This window comes from Sturnus vulgaris, chromosome 2 (genome assembly GCF_052056855.1).
Source record: "Sturnus vulgaris isolate bStuVul1 chromosome 2, bStuVul1.hap1, whole genome shotgun sequence".
NCBI lineage: Eukaryota > Metazoa > Chordata > Aves > Passeriformes > Sturnidae > Sturnus > Sturnus vulgaris.
The window spans coordinates 26,540,888-26,561,532 of NC_142244.1; the positions used below are offsets into that span (position 1 = coordinate 26,540,888).

The following is a 20,645-nucleotide window of genomic DNA, read 5'->3' on the forward strand; positions in this document are numbered from 1 at the left end:
TTTGTCCTGTGGCTGGGTCCCCCAGAACAGACCGAAGTAGTGTGTCTGCCCCCATTATAGCCAGCTGTTCCTTTTTGAGGCCTCATGCTTTCCTTTGTTTCAGCTCCTGTCCTGTGCCCCCCACCCTGCTATGATTGACTAGAGTTATAAGGGAGAGGAGGGCTGACTGTTAATGTCCCTTACCCCTTAAGGTGTACAGGGAGCTGAGAGGTACCTGTAACACAGAGGAAAGGTCATGTAACAGATTTTAGCCCTCTAACTCAGGGGCAAATAAATAAATCAGGTTCTTTTCCTCTCTCATCCTTTTTAACTGTACAGATGAAATCTACCTTGTTTTCTTCTCTTAAAATATTCTTAGGAAATGCTTCTAGAATGTGGGGACTTTGTTGGGGGGTTTTTGCTTTCTTATTTTTTTAAACAATATTCTTTAGTATTCTTTAAATCTGCTGAACCCAAAGGAAAGTTCTACCTCTGTCTGCTTTGAAATGGAAGTGAGATTTCAACTGAATCTTGAATTCAGTTTTGCAGAATCTCAGCCAAGTGAAGTTCTAGTTTTTCTAGTGTTGCTACCCACCACCATTTCTCTTTATTTGGGCAGAAATAATGTATTTCAGAAAATTAATTCTATAAAGGGCTCAGCAGCTTTTATACAAGTTGCTATACAAAATAAATGTGTCATGCTGTTTCGTCAGCTGCGCAGTACTATGCATTTTCCCTTTCTAAATAGCAACCACCCCAAAAGGGAAGGAAGCAGTTATTTTGTAGTCATGTCCCTCTGGCCTCTCTCTCTCTCTCTCTCTCTCTCTCTCTCTCTCTCTCTCTCTCTCCCTCCTTCCAAATAAGATTTTTTTGCAGCAGAAGAGCTGAAAAGTGGCACCTTGTGCATTTCTGTCATTGCACGTTTACTTAAACTTTCGATGTAAGTTATTGGAGTGAGATCAGCAGCTGAGAGCACGATCACGCACAGCTCAGATTGGCTGTACAAGCAGTTTCATCAGATAGGACCTATGAAGTGACATCCAGTCTCAGGAAAAAAACTTTGCATTCCGTGCTGGAGGCTCCAGCTGATGCTATATAAAAGCAGGCTGTAATTCCGAGTGACATTTATACTTATGCTGGCTCAGCTCATGCTTGTGTTTCTTGACAAAGCACTGCCTCTGATTCTCAGGGCATTATGCACACAAATTTTGTCTTTAGTGGCCTGTAACTTGAGAATGATCTTTCCCTTCTATTCAGGAAGTAGTAAAAACAATACCAACCTCATAAATGAAGCAGGTTTTATGGACATTATAGATATGTGATTTTGTCACTGAATTTTGTCAGAGACAAAAATTACCTGCATATGTCATTGTGTGTTGGGGAAGGTGGAGCCTGGATTTTGAGGAAGGAAGAAGACTGGTTTCCAAGGTGATGGAGAAAATCTATACCAAATTCAACCTCAATGTCTTAACAAAAATAGTGTATGTGTGTATCTCCAAACAAAGCAGAATCTGACCCACAAAAGTCATCAACAGAAGAATATAAGGATAAGGAGATTGATTAATTTAAAAATAAGTGAAGCCAAGGTCTTGGAAGAAAAAGAAAAGCAAACATTTGAGCTGAGAGATGACTTAAAAGTGTGGCATACATGTCAAGTTGTGTGAAAACTCATACCACTTTACAATACAAAATCCTGGAAGAGAAAATGTAAACCTTTATTCAGATGATTTCGATGAATAGCAGTGTTGCTCATGCACTGTGATCAGCAAATCCAAGTGTAAGACAGAATGATTCAAAACCCTAATGGATTTGCCATAACAAAGGATAATGTCCACATTTCAGAAAGTGCCTCATCTCTTGCTGGTTTTCTGTCCAACTCATGCTTTTCACAGTGAAAAGTCCAAGTCTAAGGAATGCAGTAGAAGGATTAGTAGAATTACACGTGTCTTCTCTAGAATGCAGATATCTGTATTTTGAATTTCCTGCAAGTGTGTATTTCATGTTGGACTATACAATCCACCCATCTTGGCCCTGGTCAGATGGTACTGCATTGGTGGGAAGGCGTGTAGACCCTTCAGAACATGGGATGAGGACAGGAACTGTCTGGATCCTTATGTTTCAGGCAGGAAGAGAATGTTCCTGCTTGCACTCGTAACAATTTCCTGTGTGTTTCTTCAAATCTAAGGATAGAAACAAACCCCTCAATGAGCTGTATGAAATGAGAATGCTAATCATGTTGCTGTTGAAGAAAACAAATGCACAGAGAGTTAAGGAAAGGCAGAAGTTGCTTTTTGTAAAATCTGAAAAAGGCTTGGGTTTTGGTGGCTTAAGCAGAAAAGAATTACTAACTTACTTCCTGAAATAAGTGTAGGGGATCTACCAGCCTTTCTCTGCTGCTTCTAGTGATTTTGAGGTTGCAGCATTTTCATTCACATGATAAAGACTGGGTTTTTTTTTTTCATGGAAGAATGACAGATTTGGAGCAAATAAAAGTATCTATGATCTCATAAATCTCATTAAATGACCTCAAGTCTGTTGCAGAAAGGGATAAAAAATCTGAAATCATATCCCTTTCTTGTGTGCCACTTCATGAAACAGTTGGGGCCTGCCCTCATATGAGTACACTAGCTCCTCACCTATCTGTGTGCATCTAAGATCATGCCATAAAGCAGTGCCAGACCATATACTTGACCACTTGCAAATCCTTCCTAAAATATCTCCTGGCCACTGTTCCAGGAAAAGATCAAAGCAGAGGAAAACAGAACAGTGAAAGTGTATTGCATTTCAAGCACACTCTGGACCAGAGACCAACTTTGACATGGACATACTGGAGTCCACTAACATGATTCAAGAATTGGCACATCTGACACACCAGGAGCTGGGATTTTTTAGCTTTGAGAAGAGGTTTCAGAGTAGAGTTGATGTGTATAAACGTGTATCAATATGTATAAATATCAGTTGGAAGGGAGTAAAAAAGATGGAGGCAGACTCTTCTCCGTGGGACTTAGTCAAAGGAAAAGAGGGAACAGATGCAGACTGAGGTATACAAAATTACATTTAAATGTGAGAAAAACCCCATTTTTACTCTGCATGTGTTAAACATCGGAACAGGTTGCCTAGGGAGCTTGTGAACTCTTCGTCTTTGGAGATGTTCAAAACCCTGCCTGCCACAGCACCAAGCAACCTGCTGTAGTTGACCCTGTTCTGAATGGGGAGACTGGACCTCCAGAGGTCCATTCCAACTGAAACAATTCTCCTATGAATTCATTAGATCCATTCAGGTACCTTAAAGAAAACCCTAATAAACTCTAATTTTACCTATTCAGTAGTGTACAGGAGCAGAGTACTTCACAAATTTCTGAACATAACCCTACTACATAGGTAGCTTGACTGGTACAAAGCATTTCCTCATGTCTCAGAGGTTTAAACAGATGATGAGGGAGAAGCATCTAATAGTATCTCAGAACCTACCCTGGAGCCCATCTTCAATGTATTCCTCCTTTGCCAGTCTTCTGTGTAAGACCTTGACCTAGTTAGGTGTGAGGGGCTTCACTGCTGAGTCTAACAGGTATCTGCACCAGGTCTGGGCAGCGCATGGGTGCTGGCCCTCATTGAGGTTTGTATACATCCCTAGCTTAGATCTTTTAGCAATCTCCTTTCTGCAGGGTACTGCCACAAGTTTTGCTGCTCTAAACCATGAAATAAGTCCTGAGAAATCCTCTAAATCTTCTTGAGCAGCTGCTGGAGCAACATGGTAGGAAAATAAATAGATTTAGCAGTTTCTTTGTTGCTTTCAAAGAAAGCTAATTACAGACCTTTGGTAAAGGCCTGTTTCCCTTGTTGATATTTTCCCGAGTTTCCATAGCCTTTCAGGCAGGGCAGTATCTCCCCCACACGGCACAGGCAAAACCTTCCTCCTTGTACCAAGTCTCTCTCCTGCACCAGCTGTAAGTCCTGTGTAAGCTCAAGCCTGTCGTCTTTAGTCACATTTTGCACACCTCTGAGCAGGAAGGATGCAAGCCCATGAGCCGTGGAGATCCCTTAGCAGGCAAAGACTGAGGCAGGCTTTCAGCTTTTCAGTGCAGAGACAGTCCCTGGAATGCAGCAGAGTACTCAAGCCTTGGGCAAGTTTAGACACATGTTGATGCATAATACAAGATGAAGCCTATCAGTTGATATCAGACTCTTCCAGTCAGTCACAGGGTTGGGTAAGCATGTATACCATGCAAAATAGGAGGTAATATAACTACCAAATCAGAGTGATATGGGAAGGTTTCTTGTAATTCCTGGTTGACTGTTTCATTGTGATGTCATTCTGTGGGCTATGGGTGTTGAGTAGAGGGCAAGCACCACAAATAAAACTGTGGCATTATTTTGGAAAAAGGGAGTGAAGAAAAGTGGAGGGGAAAAAATAAAGGATGCCATCTATAGAAGCCATAATAATGCAAAATATACACTATTTAATAGGAATAACTTCAGTTTCTTCTGCATTTGTTCCATTTATGGCCTGAGTCATTCCTGGGCAGTTCAAAGTGCAAGACTGGAATCTAGGAGGTCTAGATTTTCTTCATACATTCCCAGTTGCTAGCTCATTGTATGTCCTGAACACTTACATATTTTTAAAGGGTAAGACAACCTAAAGGTTAAATGAAATAGCAACATTTACATGTAGAAAAAGTGACTTGTGCTAACATAGGACTCTCCTTCCCAGAGCAAGTGGTGCCAGGAATTTGGTGCCCAAGGCAAGCTTTAGGCAAACCAGGCCCTTCTCCCTGGGCAGCGGGAGGTCCCTCCTCGTGGCAGTCCTCGTCACCAGGGGCAAAGGGCACTGAAGCTGCAGGCTTTGGGTGGAGGAACAGACCAAGCCGTACCAAAAGTGAGGCATTAGAGTGCCTGGCGATACACTTAGCCTTGGAGGAAACCGACGGACACCGTAATGTGGGATGGGATAGCTCCAAGGGACTGATCTTTCTCCTGAAGGAGACGTTGACGGCATAGGACAGGCGAGGCGCATGGCTGAGTGGAAGAGAGCTGCAGAGCCTTGAAAGAGCTGCGGGGCGCTGGGGTGGGCACCAGGAGCTATGAGGGGGGCGATGGGGAAAGCAGCAGCAGATGTGAAGGAGCGTGTGTACGCCCCGAGGTGCAGAGGAGGCTGAACTACGGCGACAGGTTCAAGCGTCAAATCAGGCCTCGGGGCCTGAGTAGCGGGTCCCGCTGCAGAGCCCTACCAGGTGCGGCTGCAACAGGGCCCAGCTCCGGGGAAATTTACGGCCAGAGTCTCAGTAAGAGCGAGGGGAACCGCTCCCCGGCCAGGGAAGCTTCGCCAGTGGCTCCAGCGGCGGAGGGAGGAATGCGGGGCGGTGCCGGGCACAGGAAGCGGAAAGCGGCGGCGGCAGCAGCGACGGCGGCCGCCGCCGGGGAAGGTGTCCGGGAGTGGCGCGGCGGCGGAGGGTCGGGTCGGTGCCGGCAACGGCATGGGATGGCTGCGGGAGAGAGGTGAGTCCGTCCATCTGCCCGTCTGTCTGTGCAGGGCGGGGGGGGGGTATGCCGCTGCCCCCACCACGCCCTCCCGCCGCCAGGACCCCGGTGCTGGGGCGGCGGTGTGGCAGCCGCCGGCTCCTGCGCCTGGCCGCAGGGTCCATGCCTGCAGGGCCGGGCGGTGCGGCTGGGAGCCCCGGTAGTACCCGCTGCGGGGCCAGCCCACAGCGTCCCGCTGCCCTGCCCGGCGCTTTCCGGGCTGCGTGCTGGTTCCCGTGCCTGGGCGGAGGTGGAAGGCGGGCGGTGGCCTCCCTCCTGCCGGCCGGGGCTCTGGCTCCCCGCCGTGAGGCTGCTGGGGCGGCGTATCCGCGGTCTCGGCATCCTGGGATAAGCCCCTCGGTGCCGGCGAGGGCCGTGGGCGCAGCCCCGCTCAGCGAGCAGCTCTCTGGCTGCCTAACCTCGTCTTGCAAGGAACCCGTGCGCTGTTCGTGCGAGAGGCTTCATGCTGGTTTGAATGCTGTGCTGATGGTGCCTTGCGTGCCCACGGCGTTTGAAACAAATTGCTCTGTGTTCGGGCTTATTCCGCTAGGCAGCGCGGGAGGGGGCGCAGAAGTTGCAGGAAGGAGAGCTGCTGCGAAATAAGGTGGCGGGGGTTTGGTTTTTTTTTTTTTTTATTCAGAAGGTTGTCAAGGTGGTGAGCTAACTCTCTTATGCCAAGAGTTGAACTCTTTGAATTGCAGTCTGTGAAAGCATAAGTGACTTGATGGCAGGGTTTTCGATCTTCGGAGCAGTGGGATTTTTTTCACCCCAGGTTTGTCAGTAATGAACTGCCCACAAGATATGTGTAGCTATAAAGAGTTAAGAAATGGAGTCACGCTGGCTGGAAGTGCAAATTAGGGTGTTATGAAGTATGTTCTGTGATATTACTTGTGAGTTCAGCCTGACTTTAAGGAGGAGAGTTGTAGAGAAGGGAGCTTCAGCAGTGCTTTGAAAAGCTTTGTTTTGACCATGCTTGGCTCTTTTTCCCCTGAGGTTTGGCTATTTAGCTGGCCACAGCTACGAGGCCAGTGTTGGCTCTGTGTTCGCTACAGTTGTTAATTTTGAAAAATAATTGTGGATGGCGTCTTGTAAAAAGACTCCTTTAAAAATGTTCCCTATAGCTGAAATTTTGGAATAATCTCGGATTATACTGGAACCAGCCAGGCAAATATCTAACTGCTCACAGCCACTGACCAGCAGCTCCCAGTGGTTGCTTCTGACCTTTTGGTTTTGGTTAGTAAGTAGCAATTGTTCCTAGTGGCTGTTGTCTTATGGATATATGAACCTGGAGAGGGCTTACTGTCATTGCGAGACTGGGATACAGTACTAGGAAAACACTAGCAAATGACTGTAGCTGTCCTAGCAGAACTGCATGTTGTGTTGTTGTAGCCTGCCTACTGCCTGTTGTACCCCCACCTATTGCAGCCAAAGCAAAGGATGGTATCAGAAATGTGGCTTTGCTGCTACAGGGCTTGTGCTGCTGTGTGGGGACCTGAGAGACAGACCTGAGTGGAGAACTGTGATGTCCGGTTCTGCTGGTGGGAAACAGTAGGCTCATGTTTCTCCATGTCTGGTATCGTCGCTCAGAAGAAGAAAATGAACCCGTGTAAAAACTATCTCAATACTTCTTTTAATTTCTCATTAGCCTGTATGTCAGAATTTTCCGACTTGGGTCAAATTAAAAATCAGTGGTTATTTCCTCAGGGGTCAACACCTTTGCCCTCTCTCCTTGCAAGGATAGAACGGCATTGGACTTGTACATATTTGAGTACGAGGGAGACAGAGAGAGACTCCATACTGTGGAGTCCCACTGTTCTGTGTACTGGGGATTTGCTCAGGGTCTGTAGACTTTTTTTTTTGTTCTAACTTTAAATAGAAGATGCTGGCAGATATGCAGTGTCTTAAAGGAGGAGATGCTCTTTCAGTACAGAAACCTTTTGCAGTCCATACCTTTTAATCCTAACTCAATATCTCAGTGCTATGGCTAAAAGTAAATATTGAAAATGAGGTACAGTTGCTGCCTGCTAGGATAGACAGAGTCAGCAGTATCTTACGAGACTCTTCCCCGTTTGTTTCAGTACAGTTTTAAATGCCAGTGTGAAAAACTGTATTCCTGTGCACAGTCCCGAATGCTCTGGTGTCGAGGTTGAGGCCACAATACCTTGTACCACGTTGTATGGCTCTAGGGTTAAGAGGAGCTCTGGAAGGTCTGGCAGCACAGAACAGACCCATGAGTGAGGAAGCACAAGCTTTCACCAGGACGGCGCTTAGGTGTAATTTGTATGAAAGTCCTGAGTGCTCATTGTGCTTCAGAAACTTGAATATCACAGATATGGCTCTTGGAGTGGGCAGAGGACATCCTCTAGGGAAATGCTTCACAGATGGGTCCCATGTAGAGAGCTTCTAGCTGTGTAACAGGGAGGCAAGAGGCTGGGGATTACTGCTTGGAAACACTGCTCCCTTGGGTGGTGGTTTTGCTTGGGTATTTCTCTTGTCGGTTGCTGTGTTTTCAGACCTGTGTTATTGCACATTCTGAGTAAACAGTGGATTGCTTCAATAAACCAAGTGGCTTTTCTTTCTGAAATATCCATGTCAGGGACTAATGGTTTTCAGCTTTGGAGCTGGAAATTCCGGGGGATCTGCGAAATTTTTCTGAGGATCCGCTGAGAAGCAAAAGAAAAGAGAACCTATTGCTAGAGGGCTTGAATTTGCTGACTACTAAACGGAGGGTGTTTTTGAATGAGAGGCATGGAAATCAAGAGGCACCACCATAGACTAAAAGCCTGGTTTAGTTTTATGTATATAAGGCAAAAATTGACGTTATTTAATGACATGCAAAAATGAACACAAATATTGTAGAAAAACTTTGTTTTCCAAAGCTCATTGCCCATTAAAACTGGAAGTCCTGGCTCTGCGAGTGGATTAGCATGGATGAACTTCTGTGCTTACAGATCAAGTTGCTGGATTGGGGCCTGCTCTGGAAATTCAAAAGCAAGAGGTTCCTGTGGCATTGCTCATGGGTCTTACTATGGCTGCAGTTGAACATAGCAAGTTATGCAACGTCTCATTTTCCTGAAGTGAATAATGGGAATGTCCTGCAGCAGTGCTGTGCAGCCAAGCCAATGCCAGAGTTGAAAAAGCTTCCTCACTGCTTAGCTGCCTTAATTGTTTTTACTTTTGAACCCTCAGCATTTGAGGTTCTGTGTGCTTGATTTGCAAAGCTATTCGTTTCACTAAATGAAGGAAAAAAAGATTTCTCAGTACAATAGCTCGTGGGCATCCATTACCCCATAGACAGCTGGTGCTGTTTAACAAGTGAGGCTGATAGCATTTGGAGCTGAATTGTGCACACATCCTCATGGACACTTGTGGCTGCTTGCGCTCCAGATGGCACTTCCAAATAGATATAACTTCATGAACTGACTGGTAAACCAACTAATTGATTGCAAGTTTTAAACAGAGCAAGATTGAAACTGTGCAAAGATTTCAAAGATGAGCTGCTCTGAAGATATTTGCATCAACTTCACTGGAGAAAATCAGTGGGAAAGCATGGGATGTAAAAGGCAGGTGTTCTTTGCGTTTGCCCTCTTTGATTTAAAGATGTGACTTGCTCTTTTAAATTTCTCTTGGGCTTCGAGCCAAACTGCACTCCCTTGAAGGCGATCACAAAGCAGACTTCATTGGAAATAGGATTGGGCTTCCAGTGTGGAAAATAGCAATTCAAAAGAAATCGTTTTGAGATTTATAAGCATATGAAAAGAGGGAGTTACAATGAGTTGTGTAGCGGCGTAGAAATTGTAATTACAGTGATCTCTGAGGTATTCAGAGGTAACTGCATTTCTTCATTGTCATGCAGGGTGCGGCAGTCCTCCTTGCCAGCACAGGGTCACAAAATTTACTTTGGGGTGCCCTTACCATTGTTTTCCGTCTAATACTTGGCTTCTTTCTGTCATCAGTAAGGGAAAGGCAAAGTGAGAGTGCTGGCCCTACTGGGAGCAAAGTTCTAGGTGTACAGTTTATACAATTGTGGTGGAGCAGAGGAGGCATTCCCATGTCCCCTCTGGCTGTTCGCTTGTGCTGCTCTTCACCCTGATGTTGGTTTTGATGTTTGGAGCTGTGCTGTGAACTAGGTCATGGAAAAGATCCAAGACAAAAGCATGGCAGGGGAGAGAAAAGGGATTTTTTGTTTTGTTTTCCAGCAGAACTGTTTGCTTGCTGAGAATTGTATTGAGACAACGGAGAGTGGTAAACCGTGGTGCTGAGTTGGAAGCTACTTACACCAGCTTTCCTATAAACAGACCATGCCTTCAGCGGAATCCTGTGTAGTGATCTTTTGTGAAGCCATTTTGATTGGCTACCTTGGACTCTGAATTCACGCTTTTTTGTGAAGGGATGAGGCCCAAAATGATGGGGCTGCTGCTTTAAGCAGAAAGGTCATTATTGCTCAGAGGGGTAGGAATCATCATTAACAGTGATTTAGTAGTGGAGGTGTGTTCTAAAGGCTGTGTTTAGTTTGGCTATGGTTTTGTTATGAAGGACACACGTACAGCTTATCTTCTCTAGGTTTCCTCAGGTTCTAGTAGTGGGCACTCTTGGGGTGGTGGCTAATCCAGGCTTGACTTCTGTCTGTGCCATTGGAAGAGCTCCAACCCAGAGATGTAGTTTAGCATATTAATTGTCTTTTGGTCCCTTCCTTACCTCTTACACAGAAGAAGCTTTTCTGGTGTAAGGCTGCCTTGCCTTCCTGTTATGAAATAGACCAGGAGGTGGGTAACTGGCTTGGCATGGCTATTGAGGAGTGTGTGTTTGGACTGTGCTGCTCCCTCCTTCACTGGGAGTGGTGTCTATCTAGCAATCCAGGCTACCCTCTGTTGGACAAATGTAGGAAGCCTTCTTGATAGTCTGTCTTAGTTGGGCGCTAGGCAAAGCCAGTGGTCTGCTTTTTCCAGCTGAGGTTGGGTAGATAAATTTTGTTCCTGACAGCCCTGTGAGTGCCTCAACAGGAAGATGTATTTAGCCACTGGTGTATCCTGCAGTCGGGGCAAGGAGGAGGTGTGGAGTCTGAGTTCATGGCAGTAGAATCATTTAGGTTGGAAAATACTTCTAGGATTACTGCTTTTGACAGCGATCCAGGAGACTTGATGGTTTTGGGGGGCCACCTTGTTGACTTTTCACAGAGCTGCGTCAAAACCATTGCTCTTGCTTACACAGAAAAGGAAAGTTGGTGTGATCCAGCCTGCCCTGATGTTCCTGTGGTGGTCTTTTCTGCCTGGTGCCCAGCAGTGCCTTGCTTCACTCACCATTAAATGGGCACTGCTTGTTCATGAGTCCTGTCCAGGCAGCCTGTGCATTTCCACAGCAGTCTCTACCTGCAGAAATGTTCCCAGAGGCCTTCAGAGAAGTATGATCCTGTGCTTATGGGGTGAGAAGGGTCAGAAGAGGAGCTCTATTTCCTGTCCCCATCTCAGCTCTGATTCTTGTGCCTGGGATTTGGGGGAAAATTCTTTTATGTGGTTAGAGGAAAAGGGTGAGAGTTTATACTTTCCTAGAAGGATTAGAAAAATATGTAACCCTTACTGATGTATGCCAGCAGCTCGCCTTGCTTTTCTTATTCTTGCAATGCAGTGGTTTGTACCTGTGAAGGTAATGGTTGTTCTCAAAGGGACTCCAGTGACGTCACAAACAGTGGTTTAAGACTACAATAACTTGTCACCTTTTGTTCAGCTGAGGGTATTTCTGGTCCGTGGTGCCTAATGACTCCAAAGTCCTGTGTAGCCATCTCCTTATAGTGCTTTTTGAACGTAGTGAGGTTGTGGCCTCACCCCCGTTTATCAGAGGAAGACAAACACAGAGAAAGGATTTTTCTGTGGTTGCCTAGCAGGACAGTAGAGGTAAAAATCAGCTTTAATGAGTCACAGCCTATTGCTGGAGCTGTAAGGTACAGGCTGTATGCAAATCTAGGGAGTTAATGGGTCTTAACATCATATCTTGGGCTGGGGGATTTTTATTCTTGTTACAGTAATTATGCCGTTTTCCAAACTGTGCTGTGCCTTGGCTTTATGTTTTACTGTGTTTAAATCCATCCTCATTCCTTTCCTCCTGAAACCGGGCTTTATGGTCCCATCCTTATTTGTCCTTTTTGTATACCCTGATGCCTTAAAGTTTTCTCGAGGCACAATATGCCCTTAGAGCTTGGGAATCCTGTACGCAAAAGGTCTCCATGCCTTTCTGCTTTCCAAGAGCCCCGGAAAGCCCAAGTGTTGTGCAAATACCTGCAGCTCTGGATGCAGTGGGGGTGCTGCTTTACTTCGTTGCAAATTGCACCGCCAGCCAAGGAACCCTGTGAGGAAGAGGCTTCCTTCTTTGGTACAGCTTGCATGTGGTAGAAGTCTCTGCTCTGCTATGAGCTTTTGCAGAGGTGTTAGTGGAGGAATCTTACTGCTGGCAAGAATTGTTGGCCAAAGCAGGATTCCTGTTGTTGTCCCTCTGTCTTTGGGGAAGAAGAGGGCTGAAAGCAGTGGTTGCCTGTTTTATTGCTAACAGCTTTGAAACCTGCTGTGAGCAGAAAATTACGGTGGGATCTAGTTTAATTTTAAAGTGGTCTTTTGCCCACTCTGAAAGCACAGCTTGGCTTTAGTCCTGTGTTTGCTGGAGGCAGCAGTTGCCTGGGCAGAAGGCATGTGAGAATGCTCCTGTGTGCCACAGGAGTGCTAGGCTGTGCCAGCATACCTCTGTCCATAGCTGCAATCCTTCCCTCTTCCCTATTTGCATATGTTTCCCCAAAATGGTGATTAACTTCTTAACTCCCCTCCTTTTTGTTTCTCTTCTCACTTAATGCAGGATGTAGATTTGGAAAATGTCTACCCTTCCTTCCCACAGGGCGCAGGGGTTTTGACATGTTACTGTTGGGAATTGTTCTAATGTTGCCCTGCTCCTGTTCCAAAAAGCATGAGCCTCTTCTGCCCTTTGCAGATGTGACTTTAGCTGCTGTTCTGAATGGAAGTACATTGTAAGAAGTTTGGCCCATATAAGCTAGACATGATCTCTAATCGACTCTCCCCAGTGTTATTAATGTGTGTGTGTATATATAGAGATGATTTTTAATAAAATTGAAAGAGAGGGAGGTGTTCATACTGCCAATGATTGTATAGTAACTAATGTGCCCGTATAGTAGGCACACCTTGCAGTTATGAAAACAAAGCAGGTTCAGACACAGTGGGCTGATTCTCTCCAGCATTTCTCCTAGGTAAGTTGCCCTCACCCTCACCTCTTCCCCCTGTAAATAGGCTATAATGCTGCTGTTCTGAATCTGGGCTTATTTGGGCTGTGCCTCACACAGGAGAAGAGATGTGGTGTTGAAGCCAAGCCCAGTCCTTTTTCTGTGGGTGAATTTTGATATCTAAGTCTGCTGTGCCTTCTCCAAGTCACTATATCTACCAGGTGATCTTGACTGTCTCTTCCAGATTTTTGGTTGAATGGGCTAAACTCTGCAAAATAGATGCTTTGAGTTAATTTAAAGCTCTTCAAATGCATATATTTCACTAGATCAGAAAGAGAGGTGCTGACCAGGACAGGCTTGATGAGTGTGGTATGTGGCCAGAGTGAGGGAATTCCTGCAGGAGGATTGATGTCTTGCTTTGCTTAGTGTGCACTTCCATGCCTGTTTCTCATTTCTTAGGTCGATTCTGAGAAGCTAAGCAACCTCCCTCCCTTCTGATCAGATTCTTTTTAAGTGAAGCTCATTCTGTCTCTGAGGACCAGATCTCACCCATGACTGGGAAGCAAAGAGTACCCAGGAAAGCACTTTTACCACGGACTCCACCTCAGGAGCACCAGGAACTCATCTTCTAAATAGAATCTGTGCCCCTTCCGTGCAGACCCAATGTCTGCTGCAATGGATACAGAATCAACATATTCGGGATACTCCCACTACTCAGGTCACTCCAAAAAAGCTCACAGACAAGGGTAAGGAAATGTTTGTTTTTAATTATTTACTGCTCTAAGTTAGGACATGTCCAATGGGGAAAAAAACTGTAAGCCAGGATAAAATCAGTGGCCCCACGTCTCTGGAGGAGATACGTGTGGGAAGTCCTCGTGGGGAACACAGTAAGGAAACTTGAAGTTGATAATTCAGTAGTATTCAACCTGTTGGTTGCATGCTGGGGTTATGTGTGGCCAAAAAGATTGGGATGGTGCCAGCAGAAATAAAAGATCACCTAACTCCCCTCTTAAAGGGTAGGGGATGAGTACAATAACTGGGGAGAAGACATGTTAGACTTCCTAAACTGATAATTGCTAGTTGTCTTCTGATGCCATTTCTTTATTCTGTAACAATAAGGTTTACTGCCTCTCCCCACCCTCTTCCAGGCTACTCTGTTAATGGTGTGTTGAGGTTTTTTTAAATAGAATTTGAGTGGTACTCGAGTTGGCAACAGGTCCTTTATCAGCACTGATTGGATTAGAAGTCAGGCTTTCCTGAGCTTGAATAGCCAGTCCTCTCTGTGGTGGCAGTTCAACAGCCTAAAAACCCCTCTGCTCTGAAACTTCTGATTATTTGGAAACATTTTATTTCTTTTTTCCTACATCATCTTTAGTTTTACATGTAAAATATGTGCCACTTAGTGTTTGCAACTTATTACTGAGCGGATCCAAAATAATTTTCCAATTCAGAAGCAATTATCCTGCGTGGTTGGAAAAAGAATTTTTCCATAAAGTCTCTTTGCTCACAATCCAGTTATTGAGGAAAACATCTCATTTGCCTTTTTTCCCTTCCTTAACGTCCAACCCCCCCAATACAATTTGCTCATTTAAACTTAGAATGCTGTGTGGAAAGATGCCTTTAGAGTTCCAAAACCAACATAAAAATCCTAGGGCCCTTAAACTGGAAAAAGTGTCATCCCATGAAACCTTTGGGCTTTAGTAATTCCAAGAGAGGGGCAGAGCTGGGATACTCATGAGGGTTGAGCAGTGCAAAGGCTGCTTTTTCCTGTCCATTTGGGAACAGGGAGGAAAAACATTGGGGAGCAGATTGGTAGGGCTTAATTCATCTTGAGACTTTCTCAGATGAGAAGCTGTGAGGTTTGCAAGGGTGCTCTGGAAATAAAGACTAGCTGTGTACCCTTGATGTTCTTGATTTCTTTGTGAGAGGTTAACTTGAGGTTATTAACCAGTGGAAATAAACTTCACCAATTGTCCTATAGTGTTAAGGTCGGAGATGACAAGACTCTGCTTTGCAGGAACTAAAGCTCTATTGATTAATTCCTTGTGTTAACTGGACATGTCTCTGCAAGTCACTTCTTGTAGGTGGAGAACTGCATAGACCAGTAAATTTCAAATGGAATTGCCAGTTGTTTGGAGAATGCAGGCTTTCCTTTTAAGCACAGCAGTAATGGAAGCTGTTTTAAGAGAACATGTGGTGATGGGCATGGATCCCTGTCCTCTGCTATGACTGAGGGGGTGGTCTGTCCCAGCCTCCAGCTGTCAGCTTGTCTGGGCAAGGTCCCTTTCTACCTCCTCCAGATCTTGTTTTGTCACAGCCTGTGTCTGTGTTGATGAAGAGGTGGACAAACTTGACTGATCTAGTGCTTGGGGCACCTGTTGCAGGTAGAGGTGCAGCACATTTCAGGCCCTGTTCCATAGAGTAACCGGTAACATTGTTCTCCTCCTCCTCTGTTTCAAAAAGGAGCCGCGACAGACACAAATCTCCCCGAAGCAAAGATGGCAGTCGGTCTGAGAAGTCTGTCACTATCCAGACACCTCCTGCAGAGCCACTGCTTGGGAATGACGCCTCTCGGACAGAGGAGGGCCAGGTAAGCAGGGCGTGAAAACAAACTTGGAGTGTGTCTTGTGGGACAGAGCATGTGGCTTACTGGCTCATGAGTAGGAAGAAAGAATTTCTTGCATGCTGTTTACTAAGGAATCATGGTTTATAGGTGCCCTTTATTTGTGCATACAGCCAAGGTCTCGATCACTTCTGTCTTGTTCTGAGGATGTTATTTCTGACAGCACCAGAGCTGATGTGACAACTCCTTGGGCACTAATATGCACCTCTCTCTGGAATGTCATCTGCCAAGCTCTATAGACACATCTGTTTCCATCATCTTACTGTGCATTATTCAGGTCAACCCTTTCACTTGTGTATTTCATTTTTTAATCAGGATTTGCTCCAGGTAATGATGTAAAGTACATTAGAATCAGGATTCCAATAGGGAGAGGAGTCAAGAAATTTAGAACTAGTGTGAAATAGCTGTTAACGAGGGTGAACTCAGAGGAAGTTTGTACATAAAAATGGGTTAAATAAAAACTAGAATAATACTGCATTTGGATTGTACCTAGGACGCATCCAGTGCTCTGCTGTAACAGGTGATGTGAAGGTGCATATTCATTTTCAAAGAATGGCTGATGCTGCAAGACATAAAATGAAGGATGCTTCAGTACCTCCTGGGATGGATTTGGGGTTTGTTAATCATTATGGGCTGTGGGGCTCCACTTCTGCCTTTACAAAAAAAAAAAAAATTATGTGTTTTCCAGCCAAACTGTGGATGGTGGTACTTGTAAGAGTCTTCATGTAGCTACTGTGTGCTCATTTTATGTTCTGTAATTTGGTATTTTGTAATCAGATGCTTTTTTTCATGAGTCCCAGCTATTATTTTAAATAGTTCTAAAGGTACTGGTGACTTCCTAAGTCCTTGTTTTCATGCAAGCCTCCTCAATTAAAGCCAAAGCTAAATAAGTTGATATGTGAGCCAGACTTTTTTTTCCTAGGGAGCAGAATGTCCTCAGGTAGGTCCAACAGCTGTGTGCCACTAGAGATTTAGCCTCAAATTTCTTCTGCTGTGAGGAAAGGCTGAGGCAGGTAGGATTGTTCAGCCTGGAGAACGCTCTGAGGTAACCTTATTTTATGGCCTTTCAGTATCTGAAAGGAGCCTACAAGAGAGCCAGAGAGAGACTTTTCACAAGGGCATGCAGTGATAGGACAAGGGGGAATGGTTTTAAAATGAAAGGGGGTAGATGTAGATTGGATATTAGGAAGAAATTACATGCTCTGAGAGTGGTGAGGCACTGGAACAGATTGCTCAGAGAGGCTGTGGATGCCCCATCCCTGGAAATGTTCCAAGACGGGGTTAGATGGGGCTTTGAGCAGCCTGGTCTGGTGGAAGGTGTCTCTGCCCATGCCAGGAGGGTTGCAACTGCATGATCTTTAAAGTCCCTTCCAACCCACAGCATTCTCTGAGTCTGTGGTTCCATATAAATGCCCTTTTTTTTGGTATTAGGCTGTAGTCCACTTTTTCAAGTGGAAAGAGTTGTAAGGGCTAAACTGTGACTAGGGTTGCCTGTTGTCTTCTGGGATGTAGCCTTAAGTTGCTATGCTGTTCATGTCCCTTCTTCTTTCTGCACAATTTTGCTGCTTATTAAATGGAGGAAACTATGCAGAACTATTTAATGCATAAACATTAAATAGTTGAAATACCTAAGTTGCAGAGACGCTGTTAAAGAGGAAAATGTGGTAGGAATATGCTGCCTTTCAGGACATACTACAATGCAGATATCTCTTCTGAGGCCTCTGCTTTGGTGAGAAGTGACTCAAAAAACCTCTCATATTAATTCAAGATGATGACTATTTGTGGTTGGTCTGTCTCAAAACCCTACTGCTCTAAGCATGGGAGGCAGTCATGTCTTGGAGTGCATTAGAAGTTAAATCCCTGGAGTTGGGAGTTGTTCAAAGTTGTTGTGCTGCTTCAGTCTACTCTTTTCCCAAAGACTCTTTCCTCTAGCTCTTAAAAAGAGGTGAATAAAGGTTTAAAATTATGCCTGTCTCTTTCAAATAAGTTGTTTTGCTCAGCATGTGCAGTTGGAGAAGTCGGAGGGAAGTTGCAAATTCTGTTAGTGACACAGGCTGCAGGAAGATATTCTCAGGAATAAAAGAAAAATGTGGTTCTGAATGAGCATTGCTGCTATAAAAGGTGCCAGATGCCAAGCAGCAGAGCCACATGCATTGCCTCTCTTCGGCATGCATTTGTGGGAAGCATCATTAGCCTCCATGTGCATGAGTCACTCCAGCAGCAGTTGTGAGTCAAATCTGTACACGTCAGTGTAACTCTTTGGCTGTGCCAGCACCTGGAAGGAGTGATTGGAGGCATTGTAGCATGGGAGAACCAACGTAGGCATTGTCTGATGTTAGCTAGGGAAGAAATGAGACTTTCAGAACACATAATGTAATCTGAAACTTGCCTGTATGGTGACTGTATTTCAGGTAAGACTCTTTGTAAGTGGCTTCTGACAATGGCCTGGATTGTAATACCAGAGCTACTTGGCAGTCTAGGATCCTCTAAACTTAAAAGCCCCATACCTGAAAATATCCTCTGCGATCACCTTGAAATATGTTGGTTTAACTAAACTTTTATTAGATTGTCAGCTACTGAGGGCAGTGCTACTGTAGAGGAGAATGAAAGACAATGAAGTGGAAGAACTTGCTGGGAGGTGTGGTTGCTTCTGTTACGGATGGAAAAATAATGTGAGAACATGTTTTTGATTGTGTAACAGCAACAACTGGCTTGATGCGCTAAAATGAAAAATTTCCTTCCAGCTGCTTTTGTGGTGCAGTTGCACTGCAGAATTTGTGGGCTGGAAGAATACTAGTCCTTGCCCTGGACATGGGAACTGGTGATTACTACAGTTTCCAAGACTTATGTCATGTTACTCATTAAATGTGCTGGAAGAAGAATCTCTGGGGGTACAGTGAGTGGCACAGCAAGCTGAGCTACCTTCTCTGCAGTTACGGGCTTTTAGCACCTAATGTTTATAGTCACTGGTTTGGACAAGTTGCTTTTGTTTCCAAATCTTTACTAATTGTCAGGGTTGGTTATTCACTATGTTTAAGGTGTTGTTTTTGCTGTATATTTTTTCTGGAGCTTAAGGCTGTCATAGCAATCTTTCCAGGCAAGAAAAACAGAGCATGTGGAAGGAATAGCCTGATGGTTTCAATGTTATTTCTATTTATCTCTTCCTCCTTCAGGATGACAACTGGGGTGAGACCACGACGGCAATCACAGGCACCTCTGAGCACAGTATTTCCCAGGAGGACATTGCCCGGATCAGTAAGGATCTGGAAGACAGTGTTGGGTTGGACTGCAGACGTTACCTGGGCTTAACAGTGGCAGCTGTTCTTGGACTCCTAGTCTTCCTTACCCCCATTGCCTTCATTCTCTTACCCCAGATCCTGTGGCGAGATGATCTGGAGCCGTGTGGTACTGTCTGTGAGGGACTGTTCATCTCTGTGGCGTTTAAACTCCTCATTCTCCTGATTGGGACCTGGGCTCTTTTCTTCCGCCAACCCAAGGCAGACCTACCAAGGGTGTTTATGTTTCGGGCCCTTCTGCTGGTCCTCATATTCCTCTTTGTGTTTTCCTACTGGCTCTTTTATGGTGTTCGCATCTTGGACTCAAAGGACACCAACTACCAAGGAATAGTGCAGTATGCCGTGTCTCTGGTGGATGCCCTGCTCTTCATCCACTACCTGGCCATTGTGCTGCTGGAGCTGCGGCAGCTGCAGCCCATGTTCACCATCAAGGTGGTTCGCTCTACGGACGGGGAGTCGCGATACTATAGCTTGGGACACTTGAGGTAGGTGCAAGCCCTTGGAATCCGGTAGTATATATAAATGTGGATCTGCTGTGACGTGAAGCATCAGCTGCATTTGAGTATGTGTTGTTGCTGGTTCCTGAATCTTCCCCCAGATTAATTCCTGGAGATCCTCCGAAGTTACTAAACTGAATCTCTCTGCCCCCTCTCTGAGTGTGGGAGAGGCTATATGTGCCTCCAGGGAAGTGCTGTGCATTTCAGTAAATTAAAAAAGCTGGTTTCGTAATGTTGGGATGGTCAATGTGTGATGCCTGAAGAGATCTTAAAGAGCCTTCTCTGGGCTTCTTTCTCTGTCTCCTTCCTGGAGGAAAATGGAGATCTCTCCTTGTGTAGCTGGGGCTACCTTGTGTGTTTTGATTGTATGGGCCAGGCACTGCTTTGGGAGCAGCCCTTCAGGCCATGCAGAGCATAACTACTCGGGGATTCCTGACAGCAGGCCAGGCCATGTGGCAAGGGATGAAGATTTTATGGCATGATGGCTCTTTTTGCCATTAGATATGGATCAGTTTGTTGGGTTGGATGTATCAGGGAGTATTTGGGAGCTGTAGGCATGGCACACGCATGCTGCTTCCACTCTCCTGCTGGCATTAGTGCTTCCCTCAGCAAAGGTACAAAAAAGGACAGGTGTCTGAATTGCCTTAGTTCCTGTGTCCTGCAAAGCTCTCCAGAAATGCCTTAGTTCCTGTGTCCTGTGAAGCTAGTAGCTGAGCCCTAGAGATGATTCCCCAGGCTGAATGTGCACTTAAACATCTGTTCAGCTTATCCTGTCCAGACCTCAATGGCATGTTTATCTGTGGCAGATGAAGAGATTAGCATCTACTGGTTTAAGTGGATGTAGGAACAGTCTCCTGCAGCCATTAGCTTAGCAGTGGAATTGCTTTGAAGCAGATTTAGTTATTGAAGCTGAAGTCCGGGAGTTTTCTCCTGGATAAAGAACTCAACGCCTGTTGGGTGAAGTAGGTCTGGGCTCTGCTTTTCCTCCTCTGAAAATGTGAAGGGGAGAGCCCCTCCTCTATAATGGAAGTGCACCCGTTGCTTAATTAAACGTCTCTTTCAGGATTTCAAAAAAAATGTACTAATATCTGTTGGTTTTCTTCTGAAAACAATTCCTTGAGCTTAACTGTTCTGTGGTCAGTGATCCAGCATAACCTATGAGAGAGATGGAAAGATGACTACCAGAGTTTCCCTGTGCTACAATATTGTGCCTTGAGGTGTGATGAGGCAGTTCAATCATAAGAGAATCCTGCAGAGGAAGTTTGGTATGTGTCTGTATTTACTCATATATACACACACAGCAGATTTGGTTTGAGGGAGTTTGCTTGGTGGTAGATTGTGGATTTGTGTTCAGAGGAATTGAGATCCTACACCTGCCAAAGTCTGCATGTCTAACTTGCCATTGGAGGCAAAGAATTTGCTTGAGAATCAAGGCTGGAATATTTAATAGCGCATGTGTTAGAAGCAGTGTTTTCTACAATTCTTTTTTGCAGCAGGGTTTTCGAATGTCTTGG

General features: G+C 45.1%; 1 protein-coding gene and 1 long non-coding RNA gene across 2 annotated transcripts in view; one reads left to right on the forward strand and one right to left on the reverse strand.

The window, feature by feature from the left end:
• Nucleotides 1-1,670: 1,670 nt before the first annotated feature.
• On the reverse strand, nucleotides 1,671-5,310 carry LOC148224688 (uncharacterized). Its single transcript, XR_015801204.1, has 2 exons — nucleotides 3,451-5,310; nucleotides 1,671-2,159 (listed from the first exon to the last, which is right to left on the reverse strand). It is a non-coding gene; the product is annotated as an uncharacterized LOC148224688 (long non-coding RNA).
• A 47-nt stretch (nucleotides 5,311-5,357) lies between these two features.
• Nucleotides 5,358-20,645, forward strand: part of VANGL1 (VANGL planar cell polarity protein 1) — a 50,715-nt gene continuing 35,427 nt past the window's right edge. The window contains exons 1-4 of the mRNA XM_014890291.2: nucleotides 5,358-5,475; nucleotides 13,175-13,461; nucleotides 15,179-15,305; nucleotides 18,512-19,119. Coding sequence (XP_014745777.1) covers nucleotides 13,379-13,461; nucleotides 15,179-15,305; nucleotides 18,512-19,119 — 818 coding nt within the window. The 5' untranslated portion in view covers nucleotides 5,358-5,475; nucleotides 13,175-13,378. The remainder of the gene's footprint in view (nucleotides 5,476-13,174; nucleotides 13,462-15,178; nucleotides 15,306-18,511; nucleotides 19,120-20,645) is intronic.